Source organism: Stegostoma tigrinum, chromosome 6, assembly GCF_030684315.1.
Source record: "Stegostoma tigrinum isolate sSteTig4 chromosome 6, sSteTig4.hap1, whole genome shotgun sequence".
NCBI lineage: Eukaryota > Metazoa > Chordata > Chondrichthyes > Orectolobiformes > Stegostomatidae > Stegostoma > Stegostoma tigrinum.
In genome coordinates, this window is record NC_081359.1 from 87,977,755 (window position 1) to 87,994,928 (window position 17,174).

Below are 17,174 nucleotides of genomic sequence, written 5' to 3' on the forward strand. Positions count from 1 at the left end.
CAACTTGACTACTGTTTTGTCAGTTACAATTTATTATGCATGTGAAGGTAAAAATTACAGATTTAAACTGAATAATAATGGAGACATCCTACTCTCTTTAATTGTATTCAGGGAACAGCCTAATTGATGTGAGGATAATTAAGACTTCCAGTTCTGCAATTTGATCAATTTCTAAGTTTTAAACAGCCTTGCTTGACATACAGTAGGTAAATTTTCCAACCAAGGCCAGTTTTCCTGAGTTAGCATCTAGTCTCAGAAATTTGGTTAATATGATTTCCCTTGGTCAGAAAGGCCATGCACCAAAAAGCCTGAGTGTTAAATTGTTTTTGCTTTAAAAAAAGTCTGCAGGAGGTATTTTCATTTGAATTTGCAAGCATGAGTCAATTGCTTGGTCTGATTCTGCAGCAATGTTTAAAAAATGTAAAGATCACATTCTTACTGATAACCTTTGCGGCCTAAGCTGGGTGTCTCAGAAAGGTGTCTCAAAGTAATGAGACGTGCTGTCATGTGCAATATCTCAGTAACTAGTCACAAAGCTGCAGAAGGCAGATTAATTACAGACATCCTGCTAAAGTTTTGAGCTTTAATTTCACTGTCTCAGCCTCAAAATTCCTGACAGGTACAGAGAAGCTGCAAAGCCCTTTGGACCAAAGAGAAACTCCAAAATATTATATCTTCACATGTTCATTCCCGTCCAGAAGCTAACCGCACTGAGGCATTGTGTTCGCTGGGTCATTCATGTTATCCTTAACCTTCATTTACCAATTATTTCCCAAAATATTGCCACATAATTTTCAAATAAAGCAGTTAACAGTTTCAGTATTCCATGTGGTGGAGCATTTTTTTTTCATACGAAACTAGTTTATGTTCAACCTGCAACCTCTAGCTATACAATCAAAGTCAAATCATTTTCTTACATTTTTGTCCCTATCACTTTCAACATGCTTGAACCTATATCATTCTTCCCCACTTTTCCCAACAAGAGCAACATTTACTCAAGAGGTTTTTTCATCATACCTTAGGTCTCAGGGTTTCTACCTGTCCAGATTAGCTTCTTGCTGTCATTTGTGACATAGGGTGCCATCAAGTCCAAGCAGCTCCCCCTCAGAGCACTCCAGTCAGACCTATTGCTCTGTGTGATCCAACAAATTTATTTCCCTTAAATGCCCAAACAATTTTCTTTTGAAATCATTGATCTTCTGCTTCCAGCACCCTGGTACAAAGTGAGTTCTGCAAACCATCCAAAGGTTTTGATGGGGCAAGTTCCAGGGCATCACTACTTGCTGCATGACAAAAGCGTTCTACACATCCCCTTTCACCTCTGACCCAAAATTTTAAACCTGTGTCTCCTAGTACTTGTACAATCAGCTAACGGGAAATTGTTTTGCTTGTCTACTAAATTGAAACCTCTTATAATTTTGCAGAGCAAATCACTCAGTTTCCTTTGTTCCAGCTTCTGACTTAACCTTTTAATTGAAATATGTCTATGCCTTGAGCCATTCTAACAAAAACAGAAATTGCTGGAGAAACACTATCTGTGGAAAGAAAGCAGAGTTAATGTTTCAAATAATTTGACCCTTTTCAAAACAATTAGTAGCTACCATTAATATATTTGCACATAATGTTATATATACACCTCCGAGTTATGAATAGTTCTGAAGATGGATCACTGGACCAGAAATTTTGACACTGCTTTCTCTGCACAGATGCTGCCAGACCTGCTGAGTTTCTCCAGCAATTCCTGTTTTGTTTCAGACTTCTAGCATTTGAAGTTTTTTGTTTTATTTTACCATTCTAACAAATCTCCTCTGCACCACCTCATGGATCTTCATATCTTTTCTAATATGCAGCGAGTAAAGCTGGAAACAGTGCTCCACTTGCTGCCTAACAAGAGCTTTATAGAAGTTTAGTATAATTTCACAGAATCTCTGCAATGTGGAAGCAGGCCATTTGGTCTATTGCATCAACATCAACCCTCCGGAGAGCATCCCACCCTGACCCATTCACTCTATCCCTGTAACCCTGCATTCCCCATTGTTAACCCACCTAACCTATACATCCACGGACACAATAGGCAATTTACTAGGGCCAATCTACCTAACCTGCACATCTTTGGACTGTGTGGGGGGGAGATCCCACGCTGATACAGGGAGAGTGTGAAAACTCCACTGAGTCAGACACCCGATGCCAGAATCGAACCCAGGTCCCTGGCACTGCGGGGCAGCAATGATAACCTCTGAACCACCTCATAACTTCTCTGCCTGTAATTTTGAGCCCCCACTTTTCATATGCTTTGCTAATCACTAACATAATATAGCCTTCTGCCCTCAAATATCAAAATACACCCAGCCCAGGTCCCTCTCTTCTGCACGCTCTTTAGAATTGTGGCATTACATTTATATTTTATCTCCCTATTCTTTCAGGCAAAATGCACCAGCTCACATTTATCTGCATTAAGTTCTACACTTGTCTGCCCATTCTGCTAACCTATTTATCGCTTGTTCCAGGCAATTCTCACCACCCCCACTATTTGCCAGTCCTTCAAGTTTGCCATCATCAGCAAATTTTAAAATTTTACTCTGCAGATTTGTATCACTTATCACTAGCAAAAAAAACAATGGCTCAAGCACTTAATCTTTAAGGAGCACTGCTATCATCTTCCAGTCTGCAAAAACAACCACCCACAAAGATTCACTGCTTTCTAATCATGTGTATTTTTTTCCATTCGTTTACAGAATGTGGGCATTGCTGGCTAAGCCTGCATTTATTGTTCATTATTAACAACCCTTGAGAAGGTGGTGATGATGAGGTGCCTTCTGAAACAGCTGAAATCTTTAGAATTTAGGTGTACACACAGTGCTGTTAAGGGATTTCTAGGATTTTGACTCAGCAACTGTGAAGGAATAGTTGCAACTTCAGATGGTGCGAAGCTTGGAGGGAAGCTTTCAGGTGGTAATGTTCTCCTACATCAGCTGCTGTTGTATTTCTAGGTGGTCGAGGCCACAGGTTTGTCAAAAGGAGAGTTGCTGCAGTACAACTTGTAGGTCACACATACAGCTGCCAGTTTGGTGAAGAAAGTGAGTATTGAAGGTAGTGAATTCGGTGCCAATCAAGCAGGCTGCTTTGTCTTGGATGGTATCAAGTTTCTTGTCTGCTTTTGTTGCACTGCACTCATCCAGGCAAGCAGAGTATTCCATCACACTCCTGACTTGTGCCTTTTCGATCCTGGAAAGGCTTTGGGTATGAGGAGATTGGTTACTCACCAGAGAATTCCCAGTCTCTCTAGTATGAGTGTTTATAACACAGCTCCAGTTCAGTTCTTGGTCAATGGTTATCCTAATGACATTGAAGTTGACAGAATTTAGTGATGGCAATGCCAATTAAATGACAAGTGGAAATGGTTAGATTCTGTCATTTGAGTTCATCATTGCTTGTAATTTGCAGGTGTCAATGCTACTTGTCACTGGTCAGCCCAGGTTGACAGTTCTTTTTCTAAGCAGCCTTCCATATAGTAATTTTCCAATTGCTTTCTTAATATTCATATTGATAACATCCACTTCAGTCCCTTCATTATTCTTGTTACTTTATCATCAAAAACTTAATCTAATCAAACATTATCAACCTTTGCCAAATCTGTGCTAGCTTTCCTTAATGAACTCAAAATCTCTCCAAATGCCTGTTAATTTTTTTTAAACTGACTATAGATTCCAAAGTCTTGCCTACCATTGAGGGGAACAAACAGGAAAATGGAATTGAGGCCATAATCAGATCATCTGTGGAGCCTTGTTTTTAATTCCCTGACTATTTATCCTTCTTGAAACGTACACAGCCTATACTTGAAATATCTCATCCTTACAGATCATCTTTTTTTAAGAGTTCTTCCTGTCACTATCCTGTCACTCTATAGATCCCTTTACAACACAATGAAATTCACCCTCAGAGTTTAGAAGTTCCATATTTGATTGTACATGCTTCTTCTCTATCGCTAATCTACAAGTTATGATACAACGTTGGCTTTTACCCAGGTGTTTCCCACACAGATGTTTAGTCTGCTCGGCCCACTTCATTTCCTAGAACAAGATCAAGCAATGCATGCTTTACAACTGGGCTGAGAACATACTGATCAAGAAACCTCTCATGAATACTTTAGAAATTCTTCCATCTCTTCACTGTTTACTCTCAACATTATCTTAATCAATACTTGGGTAATTAAAATCCCCTAGAATGACCACTTTACAGTTTTTGCACATTTGTGATTTTCCTGCAGATTTGTTCCCCTATCTTTTGTTGTTTGAAAGGTAGAATGTCCAAAATGGTATAGAATATTCTAGATTTTGTCTCTCAACTATTCTCCATGTTATTCTTAGAATCCCTAAAGGTGGAAACAGGCCCTTCGGCCCAAGTCCATACTGACTCTCAGTATCCCAGCTATCCCTCTATAATCCACCTAATCTACACGTCCCTAAAACACTATGGGCAATTTAACATGGCCAATCCAGCTATTCTGCACATCTTTCAAACTGTGGGAGGAAAACGGAGCAGCTAGGGGAAACCCACACAGACACAGGAAGAATGCACAAACTCCACACAGACAGACAGTCACCTGCGGGTAGAATTGAACCTGGGTCCCTGGTGCTATGAGGCAGCAGTGCTAATCACAGCCATCCAATGTAGGGGTGCCACAATGCTAGTTGATTGCCTTGGTCACAATCATTGTTTTGATTCTGCTACTAATCCTCCTCATATATCTGAAGCAATGAACAATGGCATAGTAAGCCACAGAACTCGTTATTATTGTCTGCTGAAAGGCATATTGGAAGTATTTACAGACTGGTTACTCAACCTGTTTAGCCCCATTTCAAATGCACCTTCAGTGACCATGGAGTGGAACCTGACCCAGAACACTGGCTCAGAGAAAGGAACGCTAACATCTGTATCACAGGGCCTCCTCAGAATAAGATCCCCTTGTGGTCATAGATGGTGGAAATTGAGGTCTGGCTCATTACTTCTTTAACTGATTTTTCAGTGAACGGTCAATGATAAACCTAAAATATTCATCACTAATTTCAAAATAAAATTTCACATACCATGTACATATAGCTATATCTGAAACAATACAGGTGCAGCAATTTACCCTAACACTCACTTCAAGGGAAGAATGCAATTCAGATAAAAATCACAATCAAGAAACATGGCAGTAACACAATTCAGATTCTGTAACAGAATTTATATACATTTATTATGGCTCCATACAATACAGCAAAGATTGTTCTTGTGTTCTTTAATGTCCACTATCAGGCACTTGTCTATGAAACAATATACTTAGTTACAATCTACATTATTGAAAGGATATAAAGTGGTGAAACTTTCAAGTACTGCTACAGTCTGTTTAACTGGAGCAAACATTATTTACATGCCAGTTTCATGTTGTTGTTGGTCTGCGGAACATCCGTCAAAAGAAGGGTCAGTTTTGTGCAAATTAGTAATTTTCATTTTAAAAAAACTACTCCTGTTGCAACTTTTATTTATAAACAGAATGTAATAGATAAGTCACATTTAGCTTGATAAGTTAATAAATGTAAGTATTTAAATTTTCATTAATGATTCAATAAGTAATGTTTACTGAAACTTTTTTTTTAAAAAAGCTTGAGTGCAATTAATTTTCTATGTGGAAAAGCAATTGGTCCAAGATAGTTTCTTCCCTCTTCATAGGGATGCTCTGCTGACTCTTATCAGTCATTTACATCAAGCAGTACATCACATCCATTAGTTGTACTGAAGAAAACAGCACTGGTTTATCAAAAGCAGTATGGTTTTCATGGCTAACTTCTAAATAAAATTTATATACCATGTATGGTTACATATAGCTATATCTGAAACAATACATCTTTTTGTTAAATTTAAAATATCTGGATAACTCTATTTTATAATATACTTTTAACAGTACAAATCTAGAAAAAATTCAAAGTTAAGACTTTGTATGCATAGGTAAGATTTGCACATTTCACGGAGCAATCATTTACAATTAAGGTAGTTCTACTCAAAGCTTTCTGAGCTTCTATATCAAGATGACCAATGAAATACAGTTGTGAAACTGTCTGAGCATCTAGCATAACACTTTGTGGTATTTTAAATTTAGCATAACTTTAAGCAGAATGAAAACTTGTATAAGAAATCTGATTGTTAAATAATTGATCAAAAAAAGTAACAAAAAAAACTTACAACTTTACATTAGTCCCTGCGCAAAAATCCACATCAGGCAAAACTGATTATGCTTAGAAAACTCTTACGCTTTGAGTTTCATTGTATATTTACAAAAACAGCAAACACCATCACGTAATAGCACCCCCTAGGATGTAAAAATCTAACTGTGTACATACAAAAACCTTATTTTAATCCAGTTAATATAAAAAATGTGAAGGTGCATGATGCCCCTTTCTTTTCTGTGATTCTGTAAACTCACCGTGGGAAAAAAAATCTCATGACCTGCAGTATTCGCTTTCCTTAAACATAATGCAAAAAGAAATCACATTAACAATGTAAATACAATGTAGATCTCATGATTTTTCATTAAACTATTTATTTATAAACATGTCAGTTTATGACCAAAGAAAACTCTACTGTAACACTGAATGTCATCTGATCTAGCTGTCAATTGTGCGCTGTAACAAATGTAATAAGTAGAACAAAGCATTTGCATCTTTCTGTCATCTGCATCGCCAAAGAATGTGCAACTCTCATGTTTTGATATTCTTAATACAAAGTATTTGATATTCTTAATACAGTGTATTCCATTTTGAAAGCTTTTTGTCATTTTGAGTGACCTCAGGACTGTGCATCACAAGTCTGACCACTAATGGGCCTCCACCATTATGAAAATAAAGCACTAAAGTGTGTACTAATGACTACAATGACTCTCCCTCTCCATCAACAATCAATTTGTCTCTGCTCAAGATATCTCAGTAGCAGCTCGACTAAATATTTTGGAGGGAGAAGGTAATGTAAGAGGGCCTTGATGTCCCTGTGATACATTATGCATCAGTACTGTAGATGACACCAGGTATGCAAACAGGAGGGAGAGTGCATGTGAAGAAGGTAGACAAGAAAAAGGAAAGAAAGAATGCATAGAGCAGATCTTTGAACTTTAGATCAAATGGATTACATTTAAAATGTAATTGTGATACAGACTAACAAGCACCCAATTTCTGCATAACAATATCTCACAAACAGCAACTGAAAGGATAGTCATAGAACCTTGTTTTATTGCTAACAAAATACGTTTTACTAAAGCTTTTCATCTTGCACTCATCAGGACAGTTCATAAGAACTAACATTTCCTATGGTATGAGAACAGAATGTAGATTGGTTCACAAGTAGACTTTGATTGGGAGAGGTGCCTCTACAAGAGTTAATTTGCCAGCTATTTAGCATTCCCTTCTCATACAGTATGAAATATTGCTTTCCTTTTAACTTAAGATTGTTTGCAAATTGTCCTGATGAATGCAAGATATAAGTTTTGACAATATATGTCTACTTTCAGCAATAGCCCAAGTTCTATGCTACCAAATGATTAAACTTGTTTTGGAGGTGATACGAAAGAGAGGAATGTTGGCCAGGAGAACTTGTTTTTCTTTGCATAATCCTTTGGGATCAGTAACAGCCACCTGAGCTTGCAGATGGGACTTCAACATGTCACTTAAAATATGGCACCTTCAGCAATGCAACATTTCTCACTGCTAATTGAAATAACAGCCTAAAGTATGTACTCATGTCTATCATTTGGGGTGAACTCACTACCTTTTGTTTTACAAGTGAGAGGGTTACCTGACCTAAGCTGATACCCTGGATTCTAAATGGCCACAAGGTTAGTGTCAAAGAGAAAAATCAGCTCTGTCCTCAACTGAATGATCAGCCCATTAAACCAGCACTGCAACTTGGACAGCATTCCTTAAAGGCAGAGCCTCAAAGAAAAATTCATACATTATCTACGTGATCCTTTTACTCAAAACCATATATACAGATGCCATTTCTCCCTATACAACTGCAACTGGAATTTTGCAGGTCTTACGGTGTAATTTTGCCTTGATAATGCTAAATGGGTTAAGTTGCTTGTTTCTGAATGGAAGCCCACAATGTCTGATGTATTTGGGGGACAGGCATACAAGAACCAAGTATGGCTATTTCCCAGATGTCATACAAACATTTGGTGGTGAACTGAGCACACAATGAGCCCTTTTCTTTGGTTAAATGGTCTTCTACAGAGGAACAGCTAGTGTCTAAAAATAGTGCTACTATCCATCTTCAAAGCTTGAGTTGCAAATTATTTTGTAGAGGAGCAGACTAGAACATTATGTTTGATTAGGATAATTTACATGCCGTAAAACAATGAAGCTGAGTACTAAGAAGAGGCTTGAAGTTGGTTATATGTCAAGAAAACCTCACACTGGTCATCAACCTTGTGACACAAAAGCAGGGTGTCAAACCATCATAAAAGAATTTACCAAGTGAAAGAGAGTCTGGACCTTCTTCAGCCAGCAATCAAATCACTATACTGGCACAAAATCAAGTTGTTGGGTTAAAAAGAAGTGTTTAAATTAATCTACCTATAAATCAATTTATATAGGTCAAGTGCTGGAGACACAGCCAGAAACACCCTAACAGGATTTTCTCCTATAGTCAATAAAAACATCTGCACTTGGTTGAAAATTTGGTTGTATAGGTCATCAAGATTAACTTCCTCAATCACAAGGTATTTCTCAACATCAAGGCAGATTGCGGTATTGCAACGCTAATGTTTACAATCAAAATGAAAACTTTAGAATTATGTTGTGATCTAGTACATCAGTGTCAAATAACCATATTGCAATTTCAGGATTTTTTGATTAGTTTTAGCAGAGAACAGGATAGAAGGCATTTCCTTGACAAAAGGGTAATAAAGTGGAATCTACATACTGTCAGAATTTTGCCTTCACCTTACACTTGACAGAGGACATTAATGAAATGGCAAATCCTCTCCTCACTGGTTACCTTATAATGAATACATTCCTCCAGGTATGCTGATCAACTTATGGAGATTTGAAACTACAGTGAGAGCTACAAATGCCAAGAGATAAAAATTAATTTAAATAAATTAAAATTCAGTCTTCAGATACAAAAGAGCATGTAACATTTTTCTGTTCTTTTAAAATTGAATGTTAAAAGAAAATCAAATCACAACAAGTCTTCAGCTTTGTAAAGTCACATGCACCAAGAATCGTGGAAAAGGAGGGAGCATTAGACTCCTCTGAAATGTAATGTATGTAGAAGGGTTGGGACAAGTGGACCTGTGACAATCTGTTGTTTTCAGAGTTTATGTGGACATGGTGAATGCCAAACCAAAAAGATGGCACAGCTATCTACAAACTATATGGCAACATACTGGAATATTAAAAACTCACCGCAAAAACACAAAAATAAACATTTCATATTGAAGCTTACTTACATTAGAAGAGAATAATTATTGTATTTGAATATCACATTCTTCAGAAGGTCACTTTCACCAAACCTACACAATTGGAATCTATTAGAATTTGGATCAGCCACTTATCTTAGACCCTGCCTTATATTACATTCTGTTGAGTTCATTCAGGGTGTGAAATTGCCTTAAATGCAATTCAACTTTCCGCTGAGTGAGTTTAATTAAAATATCCCTTTGCCCTCCAAATTCAAACTTAGAACTGACAAAATGAATGGCATTGGATCTTTTAAGGGTTGATTTCCTTTAATATTTCCATTAAATGTGTAAGGAAAAAGCTATGTGCGTATAACTGTTGCATGTTGAATCACGGTTTTATTGTTCAGGATATTTTAACATAACCCTATCACCTATCAGACATCCCAGGTATATGCTCAGAAAATTAAGCTACTAGCATTACAAGGCCAGTTGGTATTAAAACAGAAAGTCTGCAGTACCAACATATTAGATATGTAAGTAGTCTATCCTAAGGTTTATCGCAGTAACATTAGTACAACCTGGCAAGTATTGTTGCTGAATCCAACACTAACCGCAGGTCAATTCTTCTTTTGAGAGGTGATGGACCTATTCCCATCATATATTGGTGGTGTTTTAAAATAAGCCAGCAAGTGCATTATTTGCATTGAAATTCTCACAATACAGTATTTGACACAGAAGCAGAGTTTGTTACAGTCATAGTCAACAACCAGATCAGGCCCATGTAATGCTCATAATTAAAAAGAAAATTGTTAATTAAGCACACAATGCACGTATGTTTGAAATGACATTCTGTAGTGTGTTTGGCACTTTGTCACCAAACAGTTCCAAATTCCATAGGCCTTATCTAGAGCAGCACAAAACCTGCAAACATTGGGCAAACATCCTGTGCAGGAAAATGTTCCATGCTGCCAAGTATGATGAAAGGGAAAAGGGAGCATTTATCAAGAGAATTCAGTAAGGGTGAAGGGCATCTTTGGACTGCTTTTCCCAATTCCTGATGTCAATCCAGTCTGGCTGCCTTCAGAGAAATCTAGTTTAATGAGAAATAGAAAAAGTGTCAAAACATAAATAGGCAGAAACCTACTGAACTGTTGCAAACTAAACTAAGTGAAACTAATACTTCTAATAATTCTGAAATAAGGTATTGTTTTTAATTTTTCAACCACAAAGTCAGGGTGCTGTTTAAAAATAAAATCAGAACTGAGATGAATTCATTTGCTAGGAGGAAATAATTAAATTAAATCCCTTGCTTAAAAGAAATTCAGAACTGCTCCTGTACAGAACCCATATTTGGCCTGAATCAACTAGCTGAGATTCCGAGGAAGGTCACCAGATCCAAAACGTTAACTATGACTTTTTCTTCACGGATGCTACCTGAACTGCTGAGCTTTTCCAGCAACTTCTGTTCTTGTTTCTGAGTTTAATTGCCCTGTTTTAATCTTGCACCATCAGTGGTTTCAGCTATTAAGGCCTAAACTCTGGAATTCCCTTCCTAAAGGTCTTTCACTCTATTTCATTTAAGAAACTCCTCAAAACCTGCCCCTTTGTCAAAGTTTTGATCAATTACACCAAATTTCTTTATATGATGGAGTCAAAATTTTGTTCAATAACATTCCTGTGAAGCACCTTGGGATGTTTACCATCCTAAAAGGTACCACATAAATGCACATCCTCATTATATGACAAAATCATTTTAATGTAAAGTAATAGAACTTCTCATTTATGGTCACGATAGCCTCATTGCAGTGAACTGCTATAATCAAAGGTTGAGCCCAAGACAAATTTAATCAAGGATTTAATCAATGGTTGTAAATTACATTCTGGCAGTTCTAGGACATCTGAAGTTCTCAATTATGTTACAACCTTGTAAATTAGATCCTCTGGTATTGGCTGTTGTGTACATCTCAAATAAAACTACAGCCAAACACATTCCATTAATGCCTCTAGCAATATTTATACTTATTCTTCAATGTTCAATGTGCTCCAGCATTCAGAAAATAAAATATTTATCAAACCATTCTTGCAGTAAATTTGACATATACATTCCATAATTTATTTGGAATAATTTGTTTGTATTTACAATATTCCATATTATGTGTGACATGCATTTGGAACACTTCAATACTTAATGTCGTTGAAATGTAACTCCAAATAGCTACTCAATAAGTTTTTGGTTTGTGACATATATGAATGACTTAAATTAGTAGAAATAAGGTAATACCATGTTCCATGGTTTGAAAATTGTTGATAAACATAGAACAAAGGGAAATCTTCAATATACCAAAAGTACAGAGCAGACTTCACAGGAGTTGGATATGAACTCATGTTCCAATCATCTGTGATTGCACTGTCTAAAAAAGAGGAAATGAACAGTTTTCTTCCTGACAAATGGCTGGGGGACTGATGGTGGTGATATTACACATAAGGAAAGAAAAAAAGATCAGACTTGCACTTATACTGATGTTCTCCTGCTCAAAATGTTCCAACATACTTCATAGCCCAGTGAATTACTTTTGATGAGGCTCTGTTGTAGTTGATCAATGCAGCCAATTTACACACAAAAATGTCCCACAAAAATAAATCACCAACTAAAACACTTCTGGTTGTTCAAGTAAAGAGTCTTTACTCTCCTAACTGCATTGAATCTTTCATATCCAGTTGAAAAGGCAATTGGATCTTGCTTTTAAGTCTCAACTGAGACACAGCATTTCTGACAATGCAGACTCAGTACTGGTCTTAAAGGTAAACTTCTTGTCCAAGTATGCAGCATAACATTTTCTGAGGCAAGGTAACATCAACACAAACCATGGCAAAGTTTACAAAGTCTATTAAAAGCTTCAGAACAATACATCTGACAAAAAAAATACAAGAGATAAAGTAGTATTTTTCATTCAGTGGATTGGGGGTGCGGGGTGTTGTGGGGATTCGGAGGTAGAGCTGAAGGTGAAGGAAGTTAACTGAATTCCAGCCTGGATAAGAATAGCATGTTCAGAGATTTTTTTCCCCCCCAAGTATGCAATAGATTTAAAACCTTGTCTTAGGGGGTTTTTGCAAGTATATTTTATTTTCTATCTCTGAAATTCTTTTGCTTCACTCTTGCATGGAGCAAGGCATTAACTGATACCTTGAGGTTGAAACAACACCCACTCAATAAGCAAAGATTCTCAGTTTGCACTACTGATATGAGACAGCTTGTACTACTACATGCATTAAAAAGCCACCTTTAAAACAGGACAGAATTACAAATTCAGAAACTGCGATAATCAGTTCTTTACAAAATTAGAATGTCCAACTTAACAAGATGGAAACCAGGCAGATAGACAGTTGAATTGACTAGGTGACTTGCCTGCCAATGTACTAACTAAACTCTGGTATCTCTGATCACAACCTGGTTCTTCAAGCCAATAGAGATTTTCCTTATATATGCAGATTGGAAACTGATCACATGTACAGTCATAGAGGCCTGCAGGACAGAAAAAGGCCCTTTGACCCATCAAATGCGTGCTGATCAAAAACAACAATCCAATTATTCTAAACCCAATTTTCTTGATCAGTGGTCTTTTGTGCCTTGGCATCATTAGTGTACATCTAAGTACTTCTTCAATGTTTCGTGGGTTTGCACCTCCACCACCTTTACAGGGAATGGGGTCCAGTTTCCCACCACCTTCTGAGTGAAAACATTTTTCCTTACATCCTATCTAAACCTTCTATTCTATACATTAAATCTATGTTCCTGGTCATTGATTCCCCCCAGCAAGGGGAAATGTTTCTTCCTGTCTGCACTATACATGCTGTTCATAGTTTCATGCATCTCAATCATGTCACCTGCCAGCCCCCCAAGCAATCTCCTCTGTTCCAAGGAAAACAGGCCCAGTCTCTCAAATGTTTCTTCATGATTAAAACTCCCCAGCCCAGGCAACATCTTGGTAAATCTCCTCTGCACCCTCTCCAGTGCAAACGCATCCTACAATGTGGATTTCAGAACTGCAGATAATGCTCTACCTGTGCCCTAGCTGACTTTTTATACCGTTCCAGCATAAAACTCTCAGCTCTTAAACTCAATCCTTGGGTAATAAAGGCATGTAGCCTAAATGCCTTCTTCACCACTTTATCTACTGTAGGGGATAGGTGGACATGCATACCAAAGTCCCAAGTGCTATTTTAACTTTAATGAGTGTAGGGAAAACAGCGAGGCTTTCTCATCGAGTGAACTCAATTCAAAATAGGAGTTGAAACATAAGAAGCAGTTCAGAGTTAAGATTTTGTTTTAAATTTTCCTTTGAAAAGCCAAGGAGTTTTACAATGCTACACAGTCTCACACGTAAGGTTTCAGTTTCCCCTTTCCTTAGATCTGGACTCCTGATTTCCACAGACCACCATTTGCTTCCTTCAAACTGCCACTGGAAGGGCAAAATTCCACTGATGTCAGCAGGTTCCTACCCTTTAAAATTTCCTCTTTCTCCAAAATGGAATTTGTTCTCACCAAATTCTGCTTCTGCACAATATTATGTCCTTTCTGCAGTCCCACGTTAGCATATTAAAGAGATATAGTATGCAGTATGCCACTGCAAGTTCCATTTTTTTTTAAATCATTCAACAGCATCATTGATCTGACAGTAACATTTTAGAAATTTAACCTCGTTATCATTAGTAATCACAAAATAGAAAACTCAGTTGTTTCGGTGTGAGATGTAATACCCACCTGTGTAAAATTTAGCCAGATACCCAGCTATGTTTGGATGCCTTTGCGCTGTTGGAATAGCAGTCAAAGTTAAAATCTAGAGTATCGCCATCCATAAGATCATTACGAATAATGGACTCAACATCACAGTCCAGCCTTTCAATGAACATATCATTCAAATCACTAGGCAACATCTCCTGACTCATAGAAGCAATATTCATTCTTCCATAGCCACCATTACTGTTAATAGAGCAGGGATCCATTGAATTTAGCTGCAAAGGCATAGGCACTTGTAGCTGACTTTTTGGTGTGGACAAATGTCGGATATTTGAAGGATGAGCCATGATGCTCACTGTATGAGGTAAGGCACGACCATTCATTGAAACTGAATGCTGACTATGCGCTGGGTGGTGCTGGACACTGGGGTTCATCATCTTGGTATGAACTGCCTGATTAGCATATGTTGTGGAGATCATCATATTTTGACTGGCCAGCCGACTACTAGCTTGTGATACCACAGTATCTACTTGTGGGAGCATGTCACTATGAGGTGGTGAGTCAGAAGTAAGTAACTCTTTAAGAAGTCCTGTTGGGCAGTTATATTGAGTAATCGCCCCAAAGCTTGGTTTTTTTTCTTGAAAATTCGACAAAGGAGATTGCTGTAGGGAGTTCATACTGCTTTGAACATAGCATTTTCGGTAATCTGGCGTCTGCGAACCAATGGGCATGTTCTGAGATGGAAAAGAATAGCCTGAGCTTTGTTGCATTAGTGACACTGATGAAGGCTGGGTAGATGCTGTCATTGCTGAATTTGGGGACAAAAGATTTAGGTTGTCCAAAAGATCCTCCATCACATTTTCAGTCATGGAATTGTTCATAGAACTAGTCATCTCACTCAGACTTGGTAGCGGCGATGCCATTTTACTGGAGGTAGCAGTATAGACTAAGGGAGACATTTGATGAACGTCCCCATCCACAATATCCTCCTGTTCTGGCATTATAGGTGAAAGCCTTCCACTTAATGTACTAGCATTTGATCCAGTTCTCTTTCTGAAAGTGGTCCAGGCATCAAAATCATCATTACTGTGTGAGTTAGGACTTCCAGGCCATTTTGAGAACTGTGTTCCGGGACTATCAGCACTGCCATCATGGCCCGTCTGAAGAGCTGCCTTTTTCTTAGCAGCTCTCCCTCTGCTTTTAGCAAACTTGCTGTTGTTATCCATGGACACTGCTCTTCTTCTTGGAGATTTTCCACTCTTCCCGCCTTCGGGATTCAGCATCCACCAAGAACTCTTGCCAGTTCCTTCATTCTGAACTCTTACAAACTTGCTGTGCAGTGACAAATTGTGACGGATTGAATTCTATAAAACAAAAATAGAAAGCATGAAGTCAGAACCACTTCCTCAGTGCATTCTCTTATTAGTTTGTTACATGGTCCCACAATTTTCTTTGCCTATGAATTCCTTTCTTAGTAGCCCTATTTTGGTGGTGATATTTGGAGAAGGGTTAGAGATATTTTGGTGACGATATTTGAGAAGGGTTGGAGATAAGTCAGAGAATATTCCAAATTAATCATTAATGCATTGGGGTACAGCAATGTGGAGTTTTGCACTCATTCAGTTTGACAACTAGGCATGTATGACTAGAAGCACAACGTCTAGTTCGTATGCCAAAAAGCACTACATTGCTGGAGAACACAGTAACAGTCATGATATGGATCATGATTCAACAACAAAAATTATTTTTCATGAGGAATTTTGAAACTAAAATCTGTGGGGCAATGCAGCATTAATATGTGAAAACTAAAAAGAAAAAATGCACTTTCCTACAATGCAGTGCCCCATGCATTTTGTTAAGTCAATAGAACAATTCAATATCATCTCGCTCTATATCAATTAAAAGTGCAAAATCAATTTCCTTATATCAATGATTTTAACAATTATTATAATGGGCTACAATGAGGATAGAATCAGCATTCATTATGACTGAAACACATTCCTCCAAAAAAATTAAGCTGATGAGTAATTAGATGTTGTTAACATGTTTACTGCCCCAACTCCATTAGAAATGTAGGTTTCGAGCAATCTATTACAAGTGCCTGGGATGGCAATTCCAACATACTCTCAGCTGATATCTTCCTTCAATCTTTCCCAAACTGGTGATGTCCAAAACTCAGAGATAATGGGAACTGCAGATGCTGGAGAATCCAAGATAACAAAGTGTGGTGCTGGATGAACATAGCAGGCCAAGCAGCATCTCAGGAGCACAAAAGCTGATGTTTCGGGCCTAGACCCTTCATCAGAGAGGGGGGTGGGGAGAGGGTTCTGAAATAAAATAGGGAGAGAGGGGGAGGCGGACCGAAGATGGATCGAGGAGAAGATGGGTGGACAGGAGTGTATAGGTAGGGACAAGAGAGTTGCAGTGGGAGACAGATTCACTGAGGTTGGTCTGGAGGGAGGAGGGTAACTTCAAGTTGGGCATCCCTGGAAGAGGCTTCGCAGTGAGGTTAAAATCAACTGTGTTCTTCAGTTGCACCAAATTACATTCATCCATCATCCTTAACAAATAACCTACTTGTTAGGCAACACCTTTAACATTCTCATCCTTCTTTTCAAATTCCTCCATAGCATCGCCATTTTCCATCTCTAAGCTGCTCCAGATCTATAGCCTTCTAATATATCTGTGCTCCTCTAATTCTTGGCCTTTATTCAATCCAAATTCAAATTGACCCAAACATGTGTTTCCTTCATTTTTTTAGGACACTCCTTAAAAAACTTTTCTGATGTCAGTTTTTGCCCAATTACCTAAATAGCTCAGGGTGAAATTTCATTTAATATCAACTGCAAAGTGCTTTCAGGCAGTCATACTGTTAAAGACACTGTACAAATTCACATTTTATTACCTTGGTAGTTTCAGACAAGGTGTAATTTTATCAAATGTATTCAGTTTAATGGTATGCCAACAATACTGAAGCTAGTATTATACTATTACATGCCAAAT

The 17,174-nt window shown here is 37.8% G+C and overlaps 1 protein-coding gene across 1 annotated transcript in view; it reads right to left on the minus strand.

Annotated features, from left to right (window-relative positions):
- Nucleotides 1–5,248: 5,248 nt before the first annotated feature.
- The window catches only part of foxo1a (forkhead box O1 a), an 85,190-nt gene continuing 73,264 nt past the window's right edge, over nucleotides 5,249–17,174 (minus strand). Inside the window, exons 2-3 of the mRNA XM_048532853.2 lie at nucleotides 14,196–15,535; nucleotides 5,249–10,523 (exon numbers count right to left, since the gene is read on the minus strand). Of these exons, the coding sequence (XP_048388810.2) occupies nucleotides 14,207–15,535 (1,329 nt within the window). The 3' untranslated portion in view covers nucleotides 5,249–10,523; nucleotides 14,196–14,206. The remainder of the gene's footprint in view (nucleotides 10,524–14,195; nucleotides 15,536–17,174) is intronic.